We start from the raw sequence: 19,536 nt of genomic DNA, 5'->3' as shown, positions 1-19,536 counted from the left end.
TTGCTGAATTCTACTAATTCTACTATCACTTATCATCTTATGGTTTTGATTATCTTGCTCTGTGTTCTACTATATGTATGCAGTATTTATGTACCACATCGATAAAGATGCCTGAAGAAAATCAAACTCAGTGGAAATACAAGGAACTGCAGATGCTGGAATCTTGAACAAGACGCAAAGAGCTGGAGGAACTCAAAACGGGTCAGGCAGTATCTGTAGAGGGAATCATAGGCGACGTTTCGGATTGGAACCCTTCTTCAGATTCGGTAAGTTCTCTTGTGCAAGCTTCTCAAAATACCTCATTTCCAAGAAACGACACAAAGTAGTGGAGTAACTCAGTGGGTCAGGCAGCATCTGTGGAGAACATGGATAGGTGAGGTTTCACAGAGTGCTGGAGTAACTCCGCGGGTGAGGCAGCATCTGTGGAGAACATGGATAGGTGACGTTTCACAGAGTGCTGGAGTAACTCAGCAGGTCAGGCAGCATCTGTGTGCTGGAGTAACTCAGTGGGTCAGGCAGCATCTGGAGAACATGGATAGGTGACGTTTCACAGAGTTGTGGAGTAACTCAGTGGGTCAGGCAGCATCTGTGGAGAACATGGATAGGTGACGTTTCACATTTTGTCGCTGTACCCGCTGTGCGACTGCTGCCCACTGCCAGATCCATTTTATTGTCCCTTTTGTGTCCTCCTGAATGCCGCCTTGTCCACTGTGTTGAGGGATTCAGTTGATCCTGACTTCTTGAGAGCTATGGTAGACCACTTCCTGTTGATTTTTGTACCTTAAAATCATGTAGAGTTTCATCTGGACCCGAAATCAGCCATTCCTTCTCTCCAGAGATGCTGCCTGTCCCGCTGAGTTACTCCAGCATTTTGTGTCTACCAGTAAGTGACTGCTCCTTGACAATGTTGAAGCCTAATTTGAACTATATTGTATCTAGCTATCCATCAGATAGCTAGAAATAATGATAGAATTTATGATAGAATAATCACAGAACGTGATAGAATCTTTACTTATGGAGCCTTACTTATAGGGCGGCATGGTGGCGCAGCGGGTAGAGCTGCTGCCTCACAGCGCCAGAGATCCGGGTACAACCCCGACCACGGGTGCTGTCTAGACGGACTTTGTACGTTCTCCCCATGACCTGCGAAGGGTTTTCTCCGAGATTTTCTGTTTCCTCCTACACTCCAAAGACGTACAGGTTTGTAGGTTGATTGGCTTGGGTTTGTATACTTGGTATGTGTAAATTGTCCCTAGTGCATGTAGTGTAGTGTTATTGTGCAGGGATCACCGGTCAGTGCGGACTCGGTGGGCCGAAGGGCCTGTTTCTGCGCTTTATCACTACACTAAACTAAAAGCTGGTTAAGGATTATTTTGTCTGGAGAAAATAACTTATTTTCATCTTATAGGATAGATGCAACCAACTACAGATGCTGGTTAATGCACAACAGTGCTGGACTATCTGAACAGGTCAGGCAGCATCTCTGGAGAACGTGGATCCATTTTGCTGTCTTAAGTGCTGAGTTACTCCAGCACTTTGTGTCCTTTTTCTTTTCATCTTATCTCCTTTTTCCCTGTTAGTCTGCACAAGGCTGTCTCCAAGCTGTCTGTGTTTATAATCATGTCTACCCCTGCATAACTTCTCTGCTCAAGGATGCCTCCTGCTTCAACAACAATATGTATATGCCTAGCTGCATGTGTTCATTCAGCCTATCTTCATTTTACTTGTGTTATGCTTAAATTTGGCCTTTTACCAGAAGCTAACAGTGGCGCAGCAGTAGAGTCGCTGCCTTACAGCGAATGCAGCGCCGGAGACCTGAGTTAGATCCCCGACTACGGGTGCTGTCTGTACGGAGTCTGTACGTTCTCCCTATGTCCTGCGTGGGTTTTCTCAGAGAACTTCGGTTTCCTCCCACACTCCAAAGACGTACAGGTTTGTAGATTAATTGGCTTGGTTTATGTGTAAATTGTCCCTAGTGATTTAAGGCAGTGTTAATGTGCGGGGATCGCTAGTCGGCGCTGAACCGGTGGGCCGAACGGCCTGTTTCCCCGCTGTATCTCTCAACTAAACTAACCCCAATACTAGCCTTTGGCACAATGGTAGTTGCGGTGGCTGCACAATTAGCAATATTGTCTTCAATTCCCTAAATGCAGGTTTTCTCTTGAGAAAAGCACGTCTTGAATGGTCAAAGTTTTAGATCAGGTGCCTACTCCAGACTCTACCTCGACATGCCGCCTGTCCATACCACTGTCAATTCCATAAACCCCTAAAGATCCCTTTCTTCTGACCTTTTGTGTCTCATGAGTTTCCATTTGTTTTTAAAAAGAGCTGCTCCATAAAATGTTGTTTTTGTTGTTTCAGTCGGCCGTCCTACTTTTTGTGTGCCTTGCTTTCAGATTTTGTTTGATGACGCTTCTGTATCTTAGGATGCAGACAAATTGTGAATACACGTCATCCGTGCAGTCTGAATGCCCTATCTTTGACCAACCTTTTGTCCATTGACACTTCAACATGTACAGTAATCTGAATTCCAAGTAACCCAGCTGGTCAGGCAGCAACATGGACCAATGTTCTCCAGAGATGTTGCCTGACCTGCTGAGTTATTCCAGCACTTTGTGTCTTTTTGTAAACCAGCATCTGTAGTTCCTTATTTCTCCATTTGCCTAGAAATACTCGTTTGCGTCCCGCCGTTGGGATTTTTACACTTGACTGTGACAAAGGTCACCCTTGTTTGAGCTACCTTGTTATCCATCTATCAATTTTCCTCTCCATCGCTATATTTAATATTTGGAGCAGGGACTAATGGGAGAAATGATCCTGAAAGTCATAGAGTGATACAGCGTGGAAACAGGGTCTTCAGCCAAACTTGCCCACACCAGCCAACATGCCTCATCTACACTAGTCCCACCCACCTGCATTGGGCCCATATCCTTCCAAACCTGTCCTATCTATGTACATGTCTAACTGTTTCTTAAACGTTGGGATAGTCCCTGCCTCAACTACCTCCTCTGTCAGCTTGTTTCATCCACCCACCACCCTCTGTGTGAAAGATTAACTGTTCTGTCTTCCCACAGATCCTGAACCTGCCTAGTGTTTCCATCAATCCCTGCTTTAGCATCGAAGAGCAGCAAGTAACTAATTGTTCGGGCATTGTTTGAGGTGAGAATGCACTGTTTTCCTCTCGTGCTAAGGCACTTAAAATGCCCCAGTCTTGGCTTCTGCAGCTGAACTTAATTTTTGTCCGTGAATTCTGAAGTTGAGATTCAAATTATTAATCTTGTACAGACAGAGAAAAAATGGTATGCTACATTGCAGCACTAAGAACACGTAACTGGCTTTAAAGCAGCTCGGGTGTACCGACACGTGAAAGGTGCTGTATGCATGGATGTGTGCCTTAAAAGGGGAGAGAGAACTTGCAGAAATGCAAGATACTTGAGATGCTGGAATCTTGAGCAAAACACACAGTTCTGGAGTAACTCAGCATCTGTGGAGGTGTATGGACAGGCCCAAAACGTTGCCTATTCAATCCCTTGACCGATGCTACCAGACCTGCTGAGTTACTCCAGCACTTTTTCTATTTTCTTCAAGAGAAAACTTGTATTTATCTAGCACCTTATCATATCCTAGATCTAAACCTGCTTCACAGCCAAAGTTCAAGACTTTTCAGTGCAGTCAATGTTATGCGGGGCAATGATTTGGCTCTTCTATAAAGTATCCTCAGATATTTGTGACCATTAATAGATTTAAAGTTTTGTTACATGCCAAAATTTGGGGATAAACGTAGTCCATGTCACACTGACAATGCATCATCTCTCCTAAAGGGCCTGTCCCACTTTCACGTCCAAATTCACGACCTCTGCCTAGTTTGCCCTTGACTCATTCTCGCAGCATGGACGGCACGAGGTCATAGGAGGTCGTAGGTAGGTTGTACCAGGCCATGATGCTAGTTGTAGGTACTCGTGGCATCAAGTAGGTTGGGGCATATTTCTAGCATAATGCAAAATGTCCATGAGTAAAAAAGGTTGTGAATTAGGTCATGAAAGTGGGACGGGCCCTTAATCAATAATGTCTTTTGGTTTCCTTGCAGTCGATTAACTATGGATCTGCTAAGACAAGAAATATCTGAACTGTGCCTTGCTCATCCTGAAGGTTTTCCACTGAGCCAGCTCTCCAGTCTTTACCTGCAGATGTATGAGAGACCATTGCAACTGTCGAATTATGGGCTGCAGTCTGTATTAAGCATGCTGGGATACATGGAGAGTGTGATCAGCCAGCATTTTGATGGTCAAAACTTAATAATTAAACCGGCAGCTAAGAAAGGATCAATAAAGTACGGTTGTCCCCCAATCAGCATGTCAGAAACTGTGTCTCTGGCAAAACAGCCTCAAATCCAAAAGCCGGCACCAAAACTTAAACCGGGTAAGAATCAATAATGTTTGTTTTGGGAACAATTTATCTCAGTACTCCGACATGTATTGTGAAACTTTGCCCTGCGATGAGTGAGGTGTGGAGTTGTTGAAGCTGTTTTTTCCACAGAGAGGGACAGACCTGCAGGTTGAACGTGGCCATATGTGATACTCGGGTATTATATTTGTTGAGGTATGACAGGAGTAAAAGGAGATAGAGCTTAAGACGGGCGCCACCAACCAAATAAAATTGTTCTCCTGTAATGTTGTCAATATCTATTTGGATGAACTGGTGTTAATAATTGTGCCAAATTAAATTACCAGTTTGTTCAAATTCAAGAACTTTAAAAAAAAAAAGAAAGAAGAAATGACTTTTTCCAAGAAAGATTTTAGGGGGTTTATTTTGGCTTTTATTGGTTAAAACAAAATAAAATCACGCTCTTTTGAACCACATGATCTTGGCTGATCATTCTAAATCATTTTCGATATTTCTTCTAAGATACCAAAGTCAGAAGCTGCGCCTTCCACACGCTCCTTCCTTGGAGAAGCTCCTTTCCCTCTTGTCTCCATCCTTTACACGATTTAAACGTATAAAAGTTAGACCGTGCCTTGAAATAACAAGTAACATTGAAAGAGTGGTAAGCAAAACTTAAAAGTTAAGGGAGCAAACTAATTTGCAACCTTTACAGCATGTCACCATCATTCTAAATCAATACCCCGTTCCTGTTTTCTCCCCATATCCCTTGATTCCATTAGCCCTAACAACTAAATCTAACTCTCTCTTGAAAACATCCAGTGAATTGACCTCCACTGCCTTCTGTGGCAGAGAATTCCACAGATTCACAACTCTATGGGTGAAAACGTTTTTCCCCATCTCAGTTCCTACCCCTTATTCTTAAACTATGACCTCCGGTTCTGGACTCCCCCAACATCGGGAATATTTTTCCTGCATCTAGCCTGTCCAATCCCTTAATAATTTGAAATGTTTCTATAAGATACCCTCTCATCCTTCTAAATTCCAGTGAATATCATATGTCAGTCCCGCCATCGCGGGAATTAACAGCGCTTCAAACGAAGGGTCAAAAATTGGGAAAGAATAAAATTCAAACATCCTTCTTTGTCAGGCAATAAAAATGTATGCATTTATTTGGGATTAGCGTATCACTAGATGGCAGTGTGCTGCATATACTTTGCATCAATTAATATCCCAGGAGGAAATCCATGCAGTAACAGAGAGAACGTGCAAATTCCATTCAGACGGCACCCAAGTCAGAATTAAACCCAGGTCTCGGCGCTGTTAGGCAGCAGCTCTACCAGCTGCGCCATAGTGCCGCCTTGGTGTTATAGGTGTAGGTTTTATAGGATTTTTGTGCGATCAGCGTAGGTTTACAAGATTAATTCCCGGGATGGCAGGACTGTCATATGCTGAGAGAATGGAGCAGCTGGGCTTGTACACTCAGGAGTTTAGAAGGATGAGAGGGCATCTTATTGAAACATATAAGATTGTTAAGGGCTTGGACACACTGGAGGCAGGGAACATTTTTCCCGATGTTGGGGGAGTCCAGAACCAGGGGCCACAGTTTAAGAATAAGGAGTAAGCCATTTAGAACTTAAGATAACGCTGCTCTGGCCAGCATTAGAAATGGAGACGAGGAAACACTTTTTCTCACAGAGAGTGGTGAGTCTGTGGAATTCTCTGCCTCAGAGGGCGGTGGAGGCAGGTTCTCTGGATGCTTTCAAGAGAGAGCTAGATAGGGCTCTTAAAAATAGCGGAGTCGGGATATGGGGAGAAGGCAGGAACGGGGTACTGATTGGGGATGATCAGCCATGATCACATTGAATGGCGGTGCTGGCTCGAAGGGCTAAATGGCCTACTCCTGCACCTATTGTCTATTGTCTATTATTTATCTTCATTCAATATAAGCCAAAGTGACCCAAATTCTCTCATAGATCAGTCCTGTTATTCCAGGAGTCAGTCTGTCTCATAAACTTTTGTTGCACTTCCTCCACGGCAAGAACATCCATCTTCAGAGAATGAAACCAAAATTGGGTACACGCATCCCAAGATGGGGTCTCACCAAATTCCTATTCTCTTTCAGTGAAGGGCATGGTGCCAATGATTGCTCTAGTATTGTACAATTCATCTGATTTTGTTTTATTGTGGATTGTTTTTGGATATATTTAATATACTTGGAATGCCTTCATAATATGTTAGAGATAAATTTTACACAAGGTAGACAAAAATGCTGGAGAAACTCAGCGGGTGATGCAGCATCTATGGAGTGAAGGAAACGGGCGACGTTTTCGGTCGAGACCTTTCTTCAGTCTGACGAAGGGTCTCAACCCGAAACGGCTCCTATTTCCTCTAAAAACCTATCCTCCCCACGTAGCTGACCAAATGTTTTTTTTTTACATGTTGTGATAGTCTCTGCTGGGCTTGTGAATGAATAACCTTGTTACTCCGTTTATCAGCCACTTGAGTTTTAATTTAATGCATCTCGTACTAGGTAATAAGTTATCAGAGGTTCGCAAAGAAGTCCTGGACATGCTTAAAGTTCAGATGCAAGGTGTTCCAGCGCGGAGATTAGCTTTGGTGTACAAGAGTTTTTATAAACGACCCATCCAACTGGACAAGTGTGGATTGAAATCTGTTCACGAGTTGCTTCACATTATGAGGAAAGAGGTGTATGTTCAATCGACGGGAAATAAGCGCCGTGTTTACAAGAATGAACAGCTAGCAGGTAAGATTTTAATATCACAGAGGGATTGGTTGCTCTTTTTACTTTTAAATAGTCTTGAGTGAAAATATTGAAGTATCAGAATGTAGTAATATAGTCCTGCTGCTGTTTGACCACACAAAAGAAAAATTGGAACACCAACTCTCTAGTTTCAATCCTACTCTGGCCCCATAGCAGAAGCGTCCATGTCGCGGGGCTGGAAGCTGAAAGTACCCTGAGCTAATTCTGCGACCACCATCATCTCTTGCGACAAGCGATGGCTTCCATTGATTGTCGCCGGAAGCTTGCGTCCTTTTCAGGACAGACGATGACAGCGAGGCCAACATTTGTAACAAGATGGACACGAAAGGAAGAAGATTCCTCCTCTTTTCCTGAAACTCGCTGGCCTGTTGTATTGCAATTGTAATCCCTAGTTCCAGACGACGGAGCCAAGAAAAACATCTACCCTGATTGAGGCCTCCTTGAATGTTTTTAAATGTTTTGTTGAGGTCACTTCTCATTCTTCTAAATCTTGAGTACAGGCCAAGTTTGCTTACTTTCTACTTGTTGGACAAACCCGCTATAATTTGGTGAAAATTGGCACTGCTACCTCAAAAATAATAATATCTTTCCGTAGAGACTGCAAAAGTCTCACGAGGGCTCTGTATAATGGGAGCAATATGTCTCTGTTCCTGTACTCAAATACTTTTAGCAATGAAGGCCGAGATATAGTTTGCCTTCCTAATTGCCTGCTGAAACTGCACTACGCCTTTGCAGAACTGGAGTAACAAACAGATTTTGGGTACAGTTTCCAGAGGAAGTGAGTGATATGATTGCAGATTTGAGCTACTGCTGGTTTGGAGGGGAGGAGGAGGGGGGGGGGGGGGGGGGGGGGGGGGGGTTGTTGTTTGTGAAGGTAATGAATATGTTTCTAGCCTTTTTGTTAGCTTACGCCCATTTATATGACTAAGCAATTTAATGATCTAATACTTGCACGGTAGCACTGTTTCCACTAGTTGGAGAGTCAGACAAGAGGGCACAGTCTCAGAATAAAAATATCCAATGCCCCCACAGCCGTCTGTGGCAATTAATTGCACAGCTTCACCACCCTCTGGCTAAAGAAAATCCTCTTCATCAGGAAAGGGAATTTCTTTGGATATTTTTAAATTTGAGATTGTTAGGTTCTTGATTAGTAAGTGTGTCAAAGGTTACAGGGAGAAGACAGGAGAATGGGGTTGAGAGGGAAAGCTGGATCACCCATGATTGAAATGGTGGAGCAGACCCGACGGGCCAAATGGCCAAATTCTGCTCCTCTGCCTTGTGATCTTATGATCTGTATCTGGGGGTTTATGAAATCAATGAGACCTGGAATATTTCTGTTTAGATTCTAAGTTGTGCAACATGTTTAAGAAGGAACTGCAGATGCTGGAAAAATCAAAAGTAGACAAAAAATGCTGGAGAAACTCAACGGGTGAGACAGCATCTATGGAGAATAGGAGTAGGCGATGATTCGGGTCAAGACCCTTCTTCAGGGAATATCTTGTTATTTTATAGATCATTGTAAAGAATGAGCTTCACTCAATTGTCTTAGTAACTGAATGTAATTGCCAGTCCCTCTCTGATAAAAGTTGCAGGTTTATAAATATCCAGCATTTATGGTTCGGAATAATGTCATGTGACTCTCCGGTGACATCTCGCATCCGTCATCTCACAGAACTGCTTAAACTGCAGCAATAACACTTTGGACACGCCAAACAGTGGTTGTAATGTTCAAGAACCACGGTTTGGGCTCTGACTTTGACTCTGACATCGGGGCGAGAGGGAAGTGCAGGGGAGAGAAGTTTTTTTGCCTTCCATCACAGCGAGGAGGAGATGCGCTGTGATGGATGTCTGTGTAAATTGTGTTGTGTCTTGGGTCTTTTTTTTCTTGTATGTATGACTGCAGAAACAACATTTCACTTGAGCCTCTACAAGGTTCAAGTGACAAATAAATTGTATTGTATTGTATTGTAAGAAGGAACTGCAGTTGCTGGAAAATCGAAGGTAGACAAAATTGCTGGAGAAACTCAGCGGGTGCGTCAGCATCTATGGAGCAAAGGAAATAGGCAACGTTTCAATACAAAACGTTGTCTATTTCCTTCGCTCCATAGATGCTGCCGCGCCTGCTGAGTTTCTCCAGCAATTTTGTGTACCAGTGTTTGTAATGTCCTCATTTTGTAAAAGAACAAGCTAAAAATATTTAATTTGAGGAGATACATTGGAGTGAATTGAAAGGTATCAGTACACAGGAATGGAATCTGAACCGAAACGTCACCTATCCATGTTCTCCACAGATGCTGCCTGACTCGCTGAGTTACTCCAGCACTCTGTGAAACGTCACCTATCCATGTTCTCCACAGATGCTGCCTGACCCGCTGAGTTACTCCAGCACTCTGTGAAACGTCACCTATCCATGTTCTCCACAGATGCTGCCTGACCCACTGAGTTACTCCAGCACTCTGTGAAACGTCACCTATCCATGTTCTCCACAGATGCTGCCTGACCCGCTGAGTTACTCCAGCACTCTGTGAAACGTCACCTATCCATGTTCTCCACAGATGCTGCCTGACCCGCTGAGTTACTCCAGCACTCTGTGAAACGTCACCTATCCATGTTCTCCACAGATGCTGCCTGACCCGCTGAGTTTACTCCAGCATTTTGCATCCTTTAACATGTTCCAAGGCACTTCATAGACTTATTTGACAAATAATTATTTGGCATCAGGTCATTGTCCGGGGGGTTTGCTGAGTTATTCCAGTAATTTGTGCCTCTCTTTGATATAACCCAGCATCTGCAGTTCTTTCAATAGACAATAGGTGCAGGAGTAGGCCATTCGAGCCAGCACCGCCATTCAATGTGATCATGGCTGATCATCCCCAATCAGTACCCCGTTCCTGCCTTCTCCCCATATTTTCTGACTCCTGCCCTATATATGTCTCTCTTGAAAGTATCCAGAGAACCGGCCTCCACAGCCCTCTGAGGCAGAGAATTCCACAGACTCACCACTCTCTGTGAGAAAATGTGTTTCCTCGTCTCCATTCTAAATGGATTACCCCTTATTCTTAAACTGTGGCCCCTGGTTCTGGACTCTCCCAACATCCGGAACATGTTTCCTGCCTCTAGCGTGTCCAAACCCTTAACAATGTTATATGTTTCAATAAGATACCCTTTCATCCTTCTAAACTCCAGAGTGTACAAGCCCAGCCGCTCCATTCTATCAGCATATGACAGTCCCGCCATCCTGGGAATTAACCTTGAAAACCTACGCTGCACTCCCTCAATAATTTCCTATTACATTTTACCAGCCGTCAGTTTGACAGAGGGAGGGGATGCTGTTTCTTGGTTTCTTGGTCCTCCAAAATATTCCAAATGGAATTTAAACTGGAGGTGATAAGATGTCATATGTAGAGCAGCTTGTTTTTAGATGATAATGTGAAAGAGCAGCCTGCAATTGCACACTAAGATATATCCATGAGAATTGCTGGATTGAAGAGAGGAATTGAAACTGAAAGTAAGTTAAAAATTCCTCTCCTTGTTCTGACCTCCTGAAACAGATCCTCAGTCTTTGTTCCAAGCTGACTCTGTTTTTCAGTGTTGGAAAGATTTTACTTCTGTTGCATAATGTTGACAGTAAATTCATGGTCGAGTGAATATATTTGGGTCCAGCTAGTCAGTGGAGAACATTTGCTTTGAGACAGATGTGTGGGAGAGATGAGCTGGTGAACATTCCTAATCTCACTGCTTGGGTTGGCAGAGTGATTGATGCATGTTTACTTCAAGTGACATTGAATAAAATTGAACCACAAAATAGATGAAGATAGTAGAAATTGCTCGGGATATATAAATAGGCTGAAGGCAGCTGATAGCCCAGTCCCACGGTGAGAGTTCATTCCAAGAGCTCTCCAGAGTTTAAAAAAAAACTAAACTCGTGGTACGCACGGAGAATGAACGTAGCGGGTACGTCGGAGCTTGGGGACGTCACTTAGCGGCTCGTAACGCTAACGGCGGGTACTCGGGAAGAATCGTAAATGCCAGGTTAGCACGGGAAGACTCGTGAAGATTTTTCAACATGATGAAAAATGTCCACGAGAGCCCCGAGTACCGACGAGTGGCCATTACCGTAAATCTCCGAGTTCGAATCAGGGCAAACTCGGGAGAATTCTTGGAATGAACTCGCACCGTGGGACAGGGGTTTAAGGCAATGTGGGACCTCGAGAAAATGAGGCTGATGGATCAATAACTAGGACCTCTATAACCGGAATCTTTGTGATTGATGCATTTGAACTGTAGGTCCCTCTGTACTTCACACACTTCTAATCTCTTTCCCTTTAGATCATACTCTTTATCTTGTGATTCCCTATCGAACTGCATGTCTTCCCACTATCTATCTATCTATCTGTCTATCTATCTATCTGTCTATCTATCTATCTATCTATCAATATATAAAACTCTCGTGCCATCCGACCGGCTGCCGTCCGGCTGCCTTTTGATTCGTTGACGGCTGCTCCTTCCTATCAGCTTCCAACACACTTCAATACAAAGTTGCAAGACAGGAACACTCTGAACTTTTCACTGCTGCAGCAGGCAGGGGAGGTGCAATTGGAATGTTTTTTAAATCCACTGCTGAGGGAGGCAGGGGAGTGCTGGAATCTTACATTTGGGAACGGCTTCAGTTCCGTTGGAGGAGACGGGTGCATGGTGGAATATTGGGTTGGGGGATCACACCATTGGGGGAGCAGTCTGCACTTGGTCTAGTTCCATATTAAACTTGATTTGCCAGGCTCTACCCAATCAATCAATATATCGTGTTGCAGAATCACATAATCCATATCCCTCCATTCCCTGTATTTCCACGTGCCTATTCAAAAGTTCCTTAAATGGCACTGTCGTATTTGCCTCATCACTACCCCTAGCTGCGAGTTCTAGGCATCCATCACCCTCCGTGTAAAAAATAATTGTCCCGCACATCTCCTTTAAACTTTGCCCCTTTCACCGCAGACAGATAAATATTTGATAGATTGAAGTATAGGGGGTTAAAAAAAAGCAAAACGCTGGAAAAACGTAACGGGTCACAGTAGAAAAGGAATAGGTGATGTTTCGCGTTAAGACTTCTCCAGCCTAAAGAAGGGTCTCAACCTTAAATGTCACCTATTCGTTTTCTCCAGAGATGCTGCCTGACCTGCTGAGTTATTCCAGCATTTTGTGTCTGTCTTTGGGATGAGCCAGTATCTGCAGTGCCTTTCTACACAACCAGCTGTAAGGCAGCATCTGTGGAGGGAAATGGACAGATGGCATGTCGGGTCGGGACCTTTCTTCAGACTGATGGAGTAAAGGGAAGATAGCTGGCAGAGAGACATGAACAAAACGGGAAAGGCGGCTCAACCGTGGCTAATGAGGGAAATCAAGGATAGTGTTAAATCCAAGAGGTATATAAATTGGCCAGAGGATGCAGCAAACCGGAGAACTGGGAGACATTTAGAACTCAACACAGGAGGACAAAGGAGTTAATTAAGAGGGGGGAAAAGAACATGAAAGAAACCTAGAAAATAGGTGCAGGAGGAGGCCATTCGTCCCTTCAAACTAGCATCGCTATTCATTGTGATCATGGCTGATCGTCCCCAATCAATAACCCGTGCCTGCCTTCTCCCCATGTCCCTTGATTCCACTAACCCCTAGTTCTATCTAACTCTCTCTTAAATCCATCCAGTGATTTGGCCTCCACTGCCCTCTGTGGCAGGGAATTCCACAAATTCACAACTCTCTGGGCGGGGATTATAAAAACGGACTCTAAAAGCTTCATTAGATATGTAAAAAGGAAAAGATTAGTGAAGACAAATGTAGGTCCCTTACTATCAGAGACGGGTGAATTTATAATGGGAAACAAAGAAATGGTAAAACAGCTAAACATGTACTTTGGTTCTGTCTGCACGGTGGAAGGCACAAACAATCTACCAGAAATACTAAGGGACCAAGGATCTAGTGGGAGGGAGGAATTGAAGGGAATCCATATTAGTCAGGAAATGATGTTAGGTAAACTGTTGGGACTGAAGGCAGATAAATCCCCAGGGCCTGATGATCTGCATCCCAGAATACTCAAGGAAGTGGCCCTAGAAATCGTGGATGCATTGGTGATCATTTTCCAATGTTCTCTCGACTGGATCAGTTCCTGTGGACTGGAGGGTAGCCAATGTAACTCCACTTTTTAAGAAAGGAGGGGGGAGAGAAAACGGGGAATTATAGACCAGTTAACCTTACATCGGTAGTGGGGAAGATGCTGGAGTTGATTATTAAAGATGTTATAGCAGTTGATTTGGAAAGTAGTGACAGGATTGGACCAAGTCAGCATTGATTTATGAAGGGGAAATCATGCTCGACTAATCTTCTGGAATTTTTTGAGGATGTAACAAGTAGAATGGATAAGGGAGAGCCAGTGGATGTGGTGTATCTGGACTTTTAAAAAGCTTTTGACAAGGTCCCACACAAGAGATTAGAGTGCAAAATTAGAGCACATGGTATTAACATGGATAGAGAACTGGCTGGCAGACAGAAAGCAAAGAGTAGGAATTAACGGGTCCTTTCCATAATGGCAGCCAGTGACTAGTGGTGTACCGCAAGGCTCGGTGCGGGAACCCCAGTTATTTACAATATATATTAACGATTTAGATGAGGGAATTAAATGACATCCAAGTTTGCGGATGACACAAAGCTGGGTGGCAGTGTGAGCTGCGATGAGGATGCTATGAGGCTGCAGGGTGACTTGGACAGGTTGAGTGAGTAGGCAGATGCATGCAGATTCAGTATAATGTTGATAAATGTGAGGTTATCCACTTTGGTGGCAAGAACAAGAAGACAGATTATTATCTGAATGGTGTCAGATTAGGAAAAGGGGAGGTGCAATGAGACCTGGGTGTGCTTGTACATGTCAGTCACTGAAAGTAGGCATGCAGGTACAGCAGGCAATGAAGAAAGATAATGGCATGTTTGGCCTTCATTGCGAGAGGATTTGAGTTTAGGAGCAAGGAGGTCCTACTGCAGTTGTACAGGGCCCTGATGAGACCGCACCTGGAGTATTGTGTGCAATTTTGGTCTCCTAATTTGAGGAAGGACATTGCTATTGATGCAGTGCAGCGTAGGTTCACCAAGTTAATTCCCGGGATGGTGGGACTGACATGTGATGAAAGAATGGGCCGACTGGGCTTGTATTCACTAGAATTTAGATCTTACCGAAACATATAATATTCTTAACGGATTGGACAGGCTAGATGCAGGAAAACTGTTCCCGATGTTGGGGGAGTCCAGAACCAGGGGTTACAGTTTAAGAATAAGGGGTAGGCCGTTTAGGACTGAGATGAGGAAAAAACGTTTTCACCCAGAGAGTTGTGAATCTGTGGAATTCTCTGCCACAGAAGGCAGTGGAGGCCAGTTCTCTGGATGTATTCAAGAGAGAGTTAGATTTAGCTCTTAGGACTAATGGAATCAAGGGGTATGGGGGGTAACAGCAGGAACGGTTTTAGATGATCAGCCATGATCATATTGAATGGCGGTGCTGGCTCAAAGGGCCAAATGGCCTAGTCCTGCACCTGTTTTTCTGTTTCTATGAATGGTTGGGGCGGGGCACGAGCTGGCAAGTGATAGGAGGAGTTAATTGACAGATGGGTGCGGTGGGGGTGAGAGTGTGGAGAGAACAACCGAGGCTGGAGGCAAAGAGTGGAGAGAAATTGATGGTTGCAGGGGGAAACTGGCACAGAAGTGTAATACAGAGATCAGCCATGATCATCACAACTTGGGGCGAAACCCCTGCTCCTATTTTCTAGTGTTTTTGCATTAAATTGTGTATTTTTATTTTTATTAGCTTTATTAGCTTTCCCGACAAAATGACCTTATTTTATAATCTGAACAAGTTTAATACTTTCACAGTAAGAATGGTGTAAGGGACAAAATAGTTTCAGTATTGTTTTCATCTTCAAGTATTACCAGCATTTCCTGCTCTTTGCTCTGCTGTCTGATCAGTTTCAGTTTTGTTTCATCACCACACTCTGGGGCTGCCCATTGGACCCGGCTTCAGCTGATGTAAGGCAGACAATGTTATTAAGAGGAGCATTTTAAGGAGAGCAGTGATCTCTTGCAGTTTTGCCCATGAGCTGAGCTGATGAGTCTACCTGATTATTCTCTCTGAATGTGACTGTCAACTGCCTGGTAAGTCAGAGCCAGATGCTGCACAAAAGCATGTCTCTTGTTGACTTCAGTAAACAAACGTTAATATTGAAGGTTAGCTAGCTGTGGCTGCAGTTCCACTGACAAGCAAATTTGTGTTTTCTGTGGCATGCAAATGAACAGATCGTAGCATTGCAAGGTATTTTTAGGCTGTCTAGTAATTTAAACATTTTCTTCATCTGAATTAACTTTCTCAATAATTTATGTATCTGCCTGTGGAAAATGTAAAGGGTTTATATTCTCCCCTGGTGTCGATGACATGTCTAGTGCAGGGAAGAGTTCATGTGAAACTTGGGAATTATTTTGTTCTTGTAATCCCTTTATAGTTTAACCATTGGGAATGTCTTGCCTGTCAGTGTGGCTTGTTTACAATAATACCATTCAAGCCAGATATTTCTCATATGGGTGGATTTTGTTTTAAAAATTATTCTGTGTATGAACTTTCCAGTGTGGTTGGTTGGATTATAGTAACTGAGGCTGATAGCATAAATCACAACTTCAAACAAGGGACACATGCATGGCTAAATATGTTTCTCTAATGATTATTGTATCTCTAATGATTATAACAAGAAATTCAAAAGCATTGTTTAATGCAATGCAATTCTTTATAAATAATCTACAACCAAATATTTATTGGCAGGTTCCAGGGTCATGAAGAGTCTCGGTTCTCAAAGTCGTTATTGCAGATTATAAATATCAGGAATAAGTTGGTTCCTTCCGTAATGGTTCATCAAATAATGCATATTAAGTCGGTTGTGAGTTTTGTAGCTCTTTAATGATTGCTGAAAGACTTCATGCTGAAAAACATGTTTAAATGGCCTCAAACCCCACTTGTAATTTTGTAAAGAACACCAACCAGCTTTCTTCTCCTTTGGCCTGGCTCGAATGATTCAGCTATTTTCATAGATCTGGGTAGAGTGGGTGTGGAGAGGATGTTTCCACCAAGTATCTTTGGTTTCCACTACTGGGAGAGTCCAGGATCAGAGGCCATAGTCTCAGAATAAAAGGGCGTTCCTTTGGGAAGAAGAACTTCTTTAGACAGAGGGTGGGCAATCTGTGGAATTAATAGCCATAGAAGGCTGTGGAGCCTGTCAATTGATATTTTTAAGGCAGAGATTTATCAGATTTAAAGAAAAATGTCACTTTAGTCTTTATTGCTTTTATGCATACACAAATATAACAACGAAACATACAACAATACAGTGAAACATACTACAGTGCAGCTCAGTTTACAATTAATGATGCAGTATACAGAACTATTTTCTTATTAAAACATTTTCCAATAACTTACATTATTGTCAATAAATTTACGCAGTGTTGATTGATGTCTTTATTTCTATACCTAATCCATTTTTCCCATTTTCAGTTAAACTCGTCTTCTTTCACTCTTAGAGAATATGTCATTTTCTCGATGACAAATATTTCCTGTACTATGTCTAATCATTGTCTAAATCTGGGTGTGTCCGCTGCAAACCAGTTTCTTGTAATGGCCTTTCTGCCAGCTGTGAGTAGGATTTTAACCAAGTAATGATCTTCCTTAAGCACCACTGTAGTTATATTACACAGGTATAAAATGGAACACTTCTTGGAGACTATATATCCTAATACCTCCTTTAATTCTGAATTCACTCTGTCCCAAAATGGTTCTATTTTTGGGCAACTCCAGAAGATATGTGCATGATTTGCGTCTGTTTGGCCACATTGCCTCCAGCATTTTTGCTGCCTTACAATTTGCTTGCTTTTTATGTTGGGCGTAATAAAGAAACAAATCAAATTTTTCCAATTACATTCTCTCCATTTTTGTGAATTAGTGGATGTCTGTAGTGTTACACACATATGATGCCATTCTTCTTCTGAGATTATGATGTTCAATCCCTTTTCCCACTTAAATTTTACATAAAATGTAGTTTTAGCTTGACATTCCATTAAACTATGATAAAGCTTAGAAATAATCCTTGATGTTTTTTGATGATACGCATTAACTATCATTTCTACCACTGGATTCTTTTCTTCTAGTGCCTCCCTTTTTACTTTTTTTATTGTAATGATCTCTCAGTCTTGGTTCCGAAGTGCAAATCTATCCTTCAAATCTTGAAAACTTCTTAAGTCTCCATTTTCAGTAACAGTACAAAATGCAGTCATTCCTTTTTTCATCCACTCTTTAAATGTTGATTCATACATCCCTGGTTTAAATTCACTATCTAAAGCTATCCATCTTAATACTTTTTGTCCTTTATTCAGTTTAAGTTGTCTGGTAAGAGTGAACCAGGTTTGTAATGTAAATATCGTTATTGGATCGATTATACTCCTGATATGTCCAGGAAGCGCATTTTCTCCCAAGAGTGTTTGGATGTGGAAGTCAGGGATATGTCTCAATCTCTTTCCACCGAGCTATAGAGCTATCCTCACACCAATTAATTAGTGGTCGATGTTGGGCTGCATAGAAATGTATCCTAACATTTGGAAGATGCCGTTCCACCTTTGTCCTTTGGCAACGAGTGTTGTGTATTGAACTCTGGTCTTCTTTCCTCCCCAAATAAATCTAGATATTAATTTATCCCATTCCGTGAATTGTTTTAATGCTACCTCTATTGTCAGAGATTGAAACAAGTACAATAGACTTGGCAAAATATTCATTTCCACCGCATTTATCTTGCTACTAAAATCCATTGGGTAGGTGGACCATCTTTCTATATCCTTTCTTATGTTTTGATTGATGTGATTATAATTGGCCCCATACAACATTGATATTTTTTGTTATATGTACCCCATGGTATTTGATTGATTTTGAATCCCATTTAATATTACACTTTTGCTCGATTTCTTCTGGGGGAGCACAATTAAATAGGAGGGTTTGAGTTTTTGAAATATTCACTTCATATCCTGCATAAAAATCAAATTTCTCTATGATCCCCATCATCCTTGGAAATGAGGTGTTTACTTGAGTGAGATTCGTCATCTGCAAAAAGGACAATTTAATGTTTTCTGTCTCTTATAGTTACTCCCCTCAGTTCCCTATCTTGACGAATCGCTTGAGCCAATGGTTCAATATATATAGCAAACAGAATATGGCTAAGACGACACCCCTGTCTCGTTCCTCTTCCTAACACAAATCTCTCAGTTAAGCACCCATTCACCTTTACTCTTGCAGTAGGTTGCTGGTAAATTGCTTTAACAACTTGATTTGAATCTTCGCTAAAGCAAAATCTTCCTAGTGTTTGATATAAGAAATCCCAATTAACCCTATCAAAAGCCTTTTTCGCATCTAGGCTTATCAGGACCATATGTAACCATATAACAATTACAGCACGGCAAACAGGCCATCTCGGCCCTGCTAGTCCGTGCCGAACACTTATTCTCCCCTAGTCCCATCTACCTGCACTCGGACCATAACCCCCCATTCCTTTCCCGTCCATATAACTATCAGCACGCGTACTTTCCTTTTTGAATCTTGTGTATTATATGTAGAGTTCTTCGAATACTGTCCTGTGTTTGTCTGCCTATTATAAAACCAGTCTGGTCTTCATCAATTAAATCTGGCATGGACTTTTCAAATCGTTTGGAGATATTTATAGAATATAATTTATAGTCCACATTTGGAATTGATATCGATCTGTAGTTGGTACAATTTCCTTGTCTTTGTTCTCTTTGTGGATTGATATTATAATTGCCTCTTTCCATGATGCGGGTGTCTTGCCTTCTTTGATAATCCAGGTAAAGGTTCTCAGAAGAAGTGGGTTCAGCTCATTCCGAATATTTTATACCATTCTATAGGGAAACCATCGCTGCCTGGGGCCTTGTTTGTATTCATCCTACCAATTGTCTTCTCTATCTCCTCTAATAGAAACATAGAAATTAGGTGCAGGAGTAGGCCATTCGGCCCTTCGAGCCTGCACTGCCATTCAATATGATCATGGCTGATCATCCATATCAGTATCCCGTACCTGCCTTCTCTCCGTACCCTCTGATCCCCTTAGCCACAAGATGCTGGAGACTAGAGTTAAGAAGCACCAGACAGCAGGAAGAACTCGGAGGATGGACAGGGGACATTTCAGGGGTGAACTTCAGTCTGAAGAAGCCATCCGACCAACAACCGTATCTGCCCAGTTCCCTGCACACATGCTGCCTGGTCTGCTGAGATAAACTAGTCACAACTGTTG

At 42.5% G+C, this 19,536-nt stretch overlaps 1 protein-coding gene across 4 annotated transcripts in view; it reads left to right on the top strand.

The window, feature by feature from the left end:
* The window catches only part of wu:fj29h11 (uncharacterized), a 109,021-nt gene continuing 89,485 nt past the window's right edge, over nt 1-19,536 (top strand). For 2 of the 4 annotated variants that reach the window (XM_055654269.1, XM_055654267.1), the window contains exons 1-4: nt 1-266; nt 3,075-3,159; nt 4,088-4,419; nt 6,914-7,147. In XM_055654269.1, coding sequence (XP_055510244.1) covers nt 4,098-4,419; nt 6,914-7,147 — 556 coding nt within the window. In that variant the 5' untranslated portion in view covers nt 1-266; nt 3,075-3,159; nt 4,088-4,097. Of the gene's footprint in view, nt 267-1,408; nt 1,470-3,074; nt 3,160-4,087; nt 4,420-6,913; nt 7,148-15,213; nt 15,359-19,536 lie in introns of those variants that run through there. The other 2 variants (XM_055654268.1, XM_055654270.1) reach the window with 2 other exon arrangements.

Source organism: Leucoraja erinacea, chromosome 23, assembly GCF_028641065.1.
Source record: "Leucoraja erinacea ecotype New England chromosome 23, Leri_hhj_1, whole genome shotgun sequence".
NCBI classification, from domain to species: Eukaryota; Metazoa; Chordata; class Chondrichthyes; order Rajiformes; family Rajidae; genus Leucoraja; species Leucoraja erinaceus.
Note: the sequence above shows the minus strand (reverse complement) of the source record. Positions and strands in the feature narration are given on the sequence as shown.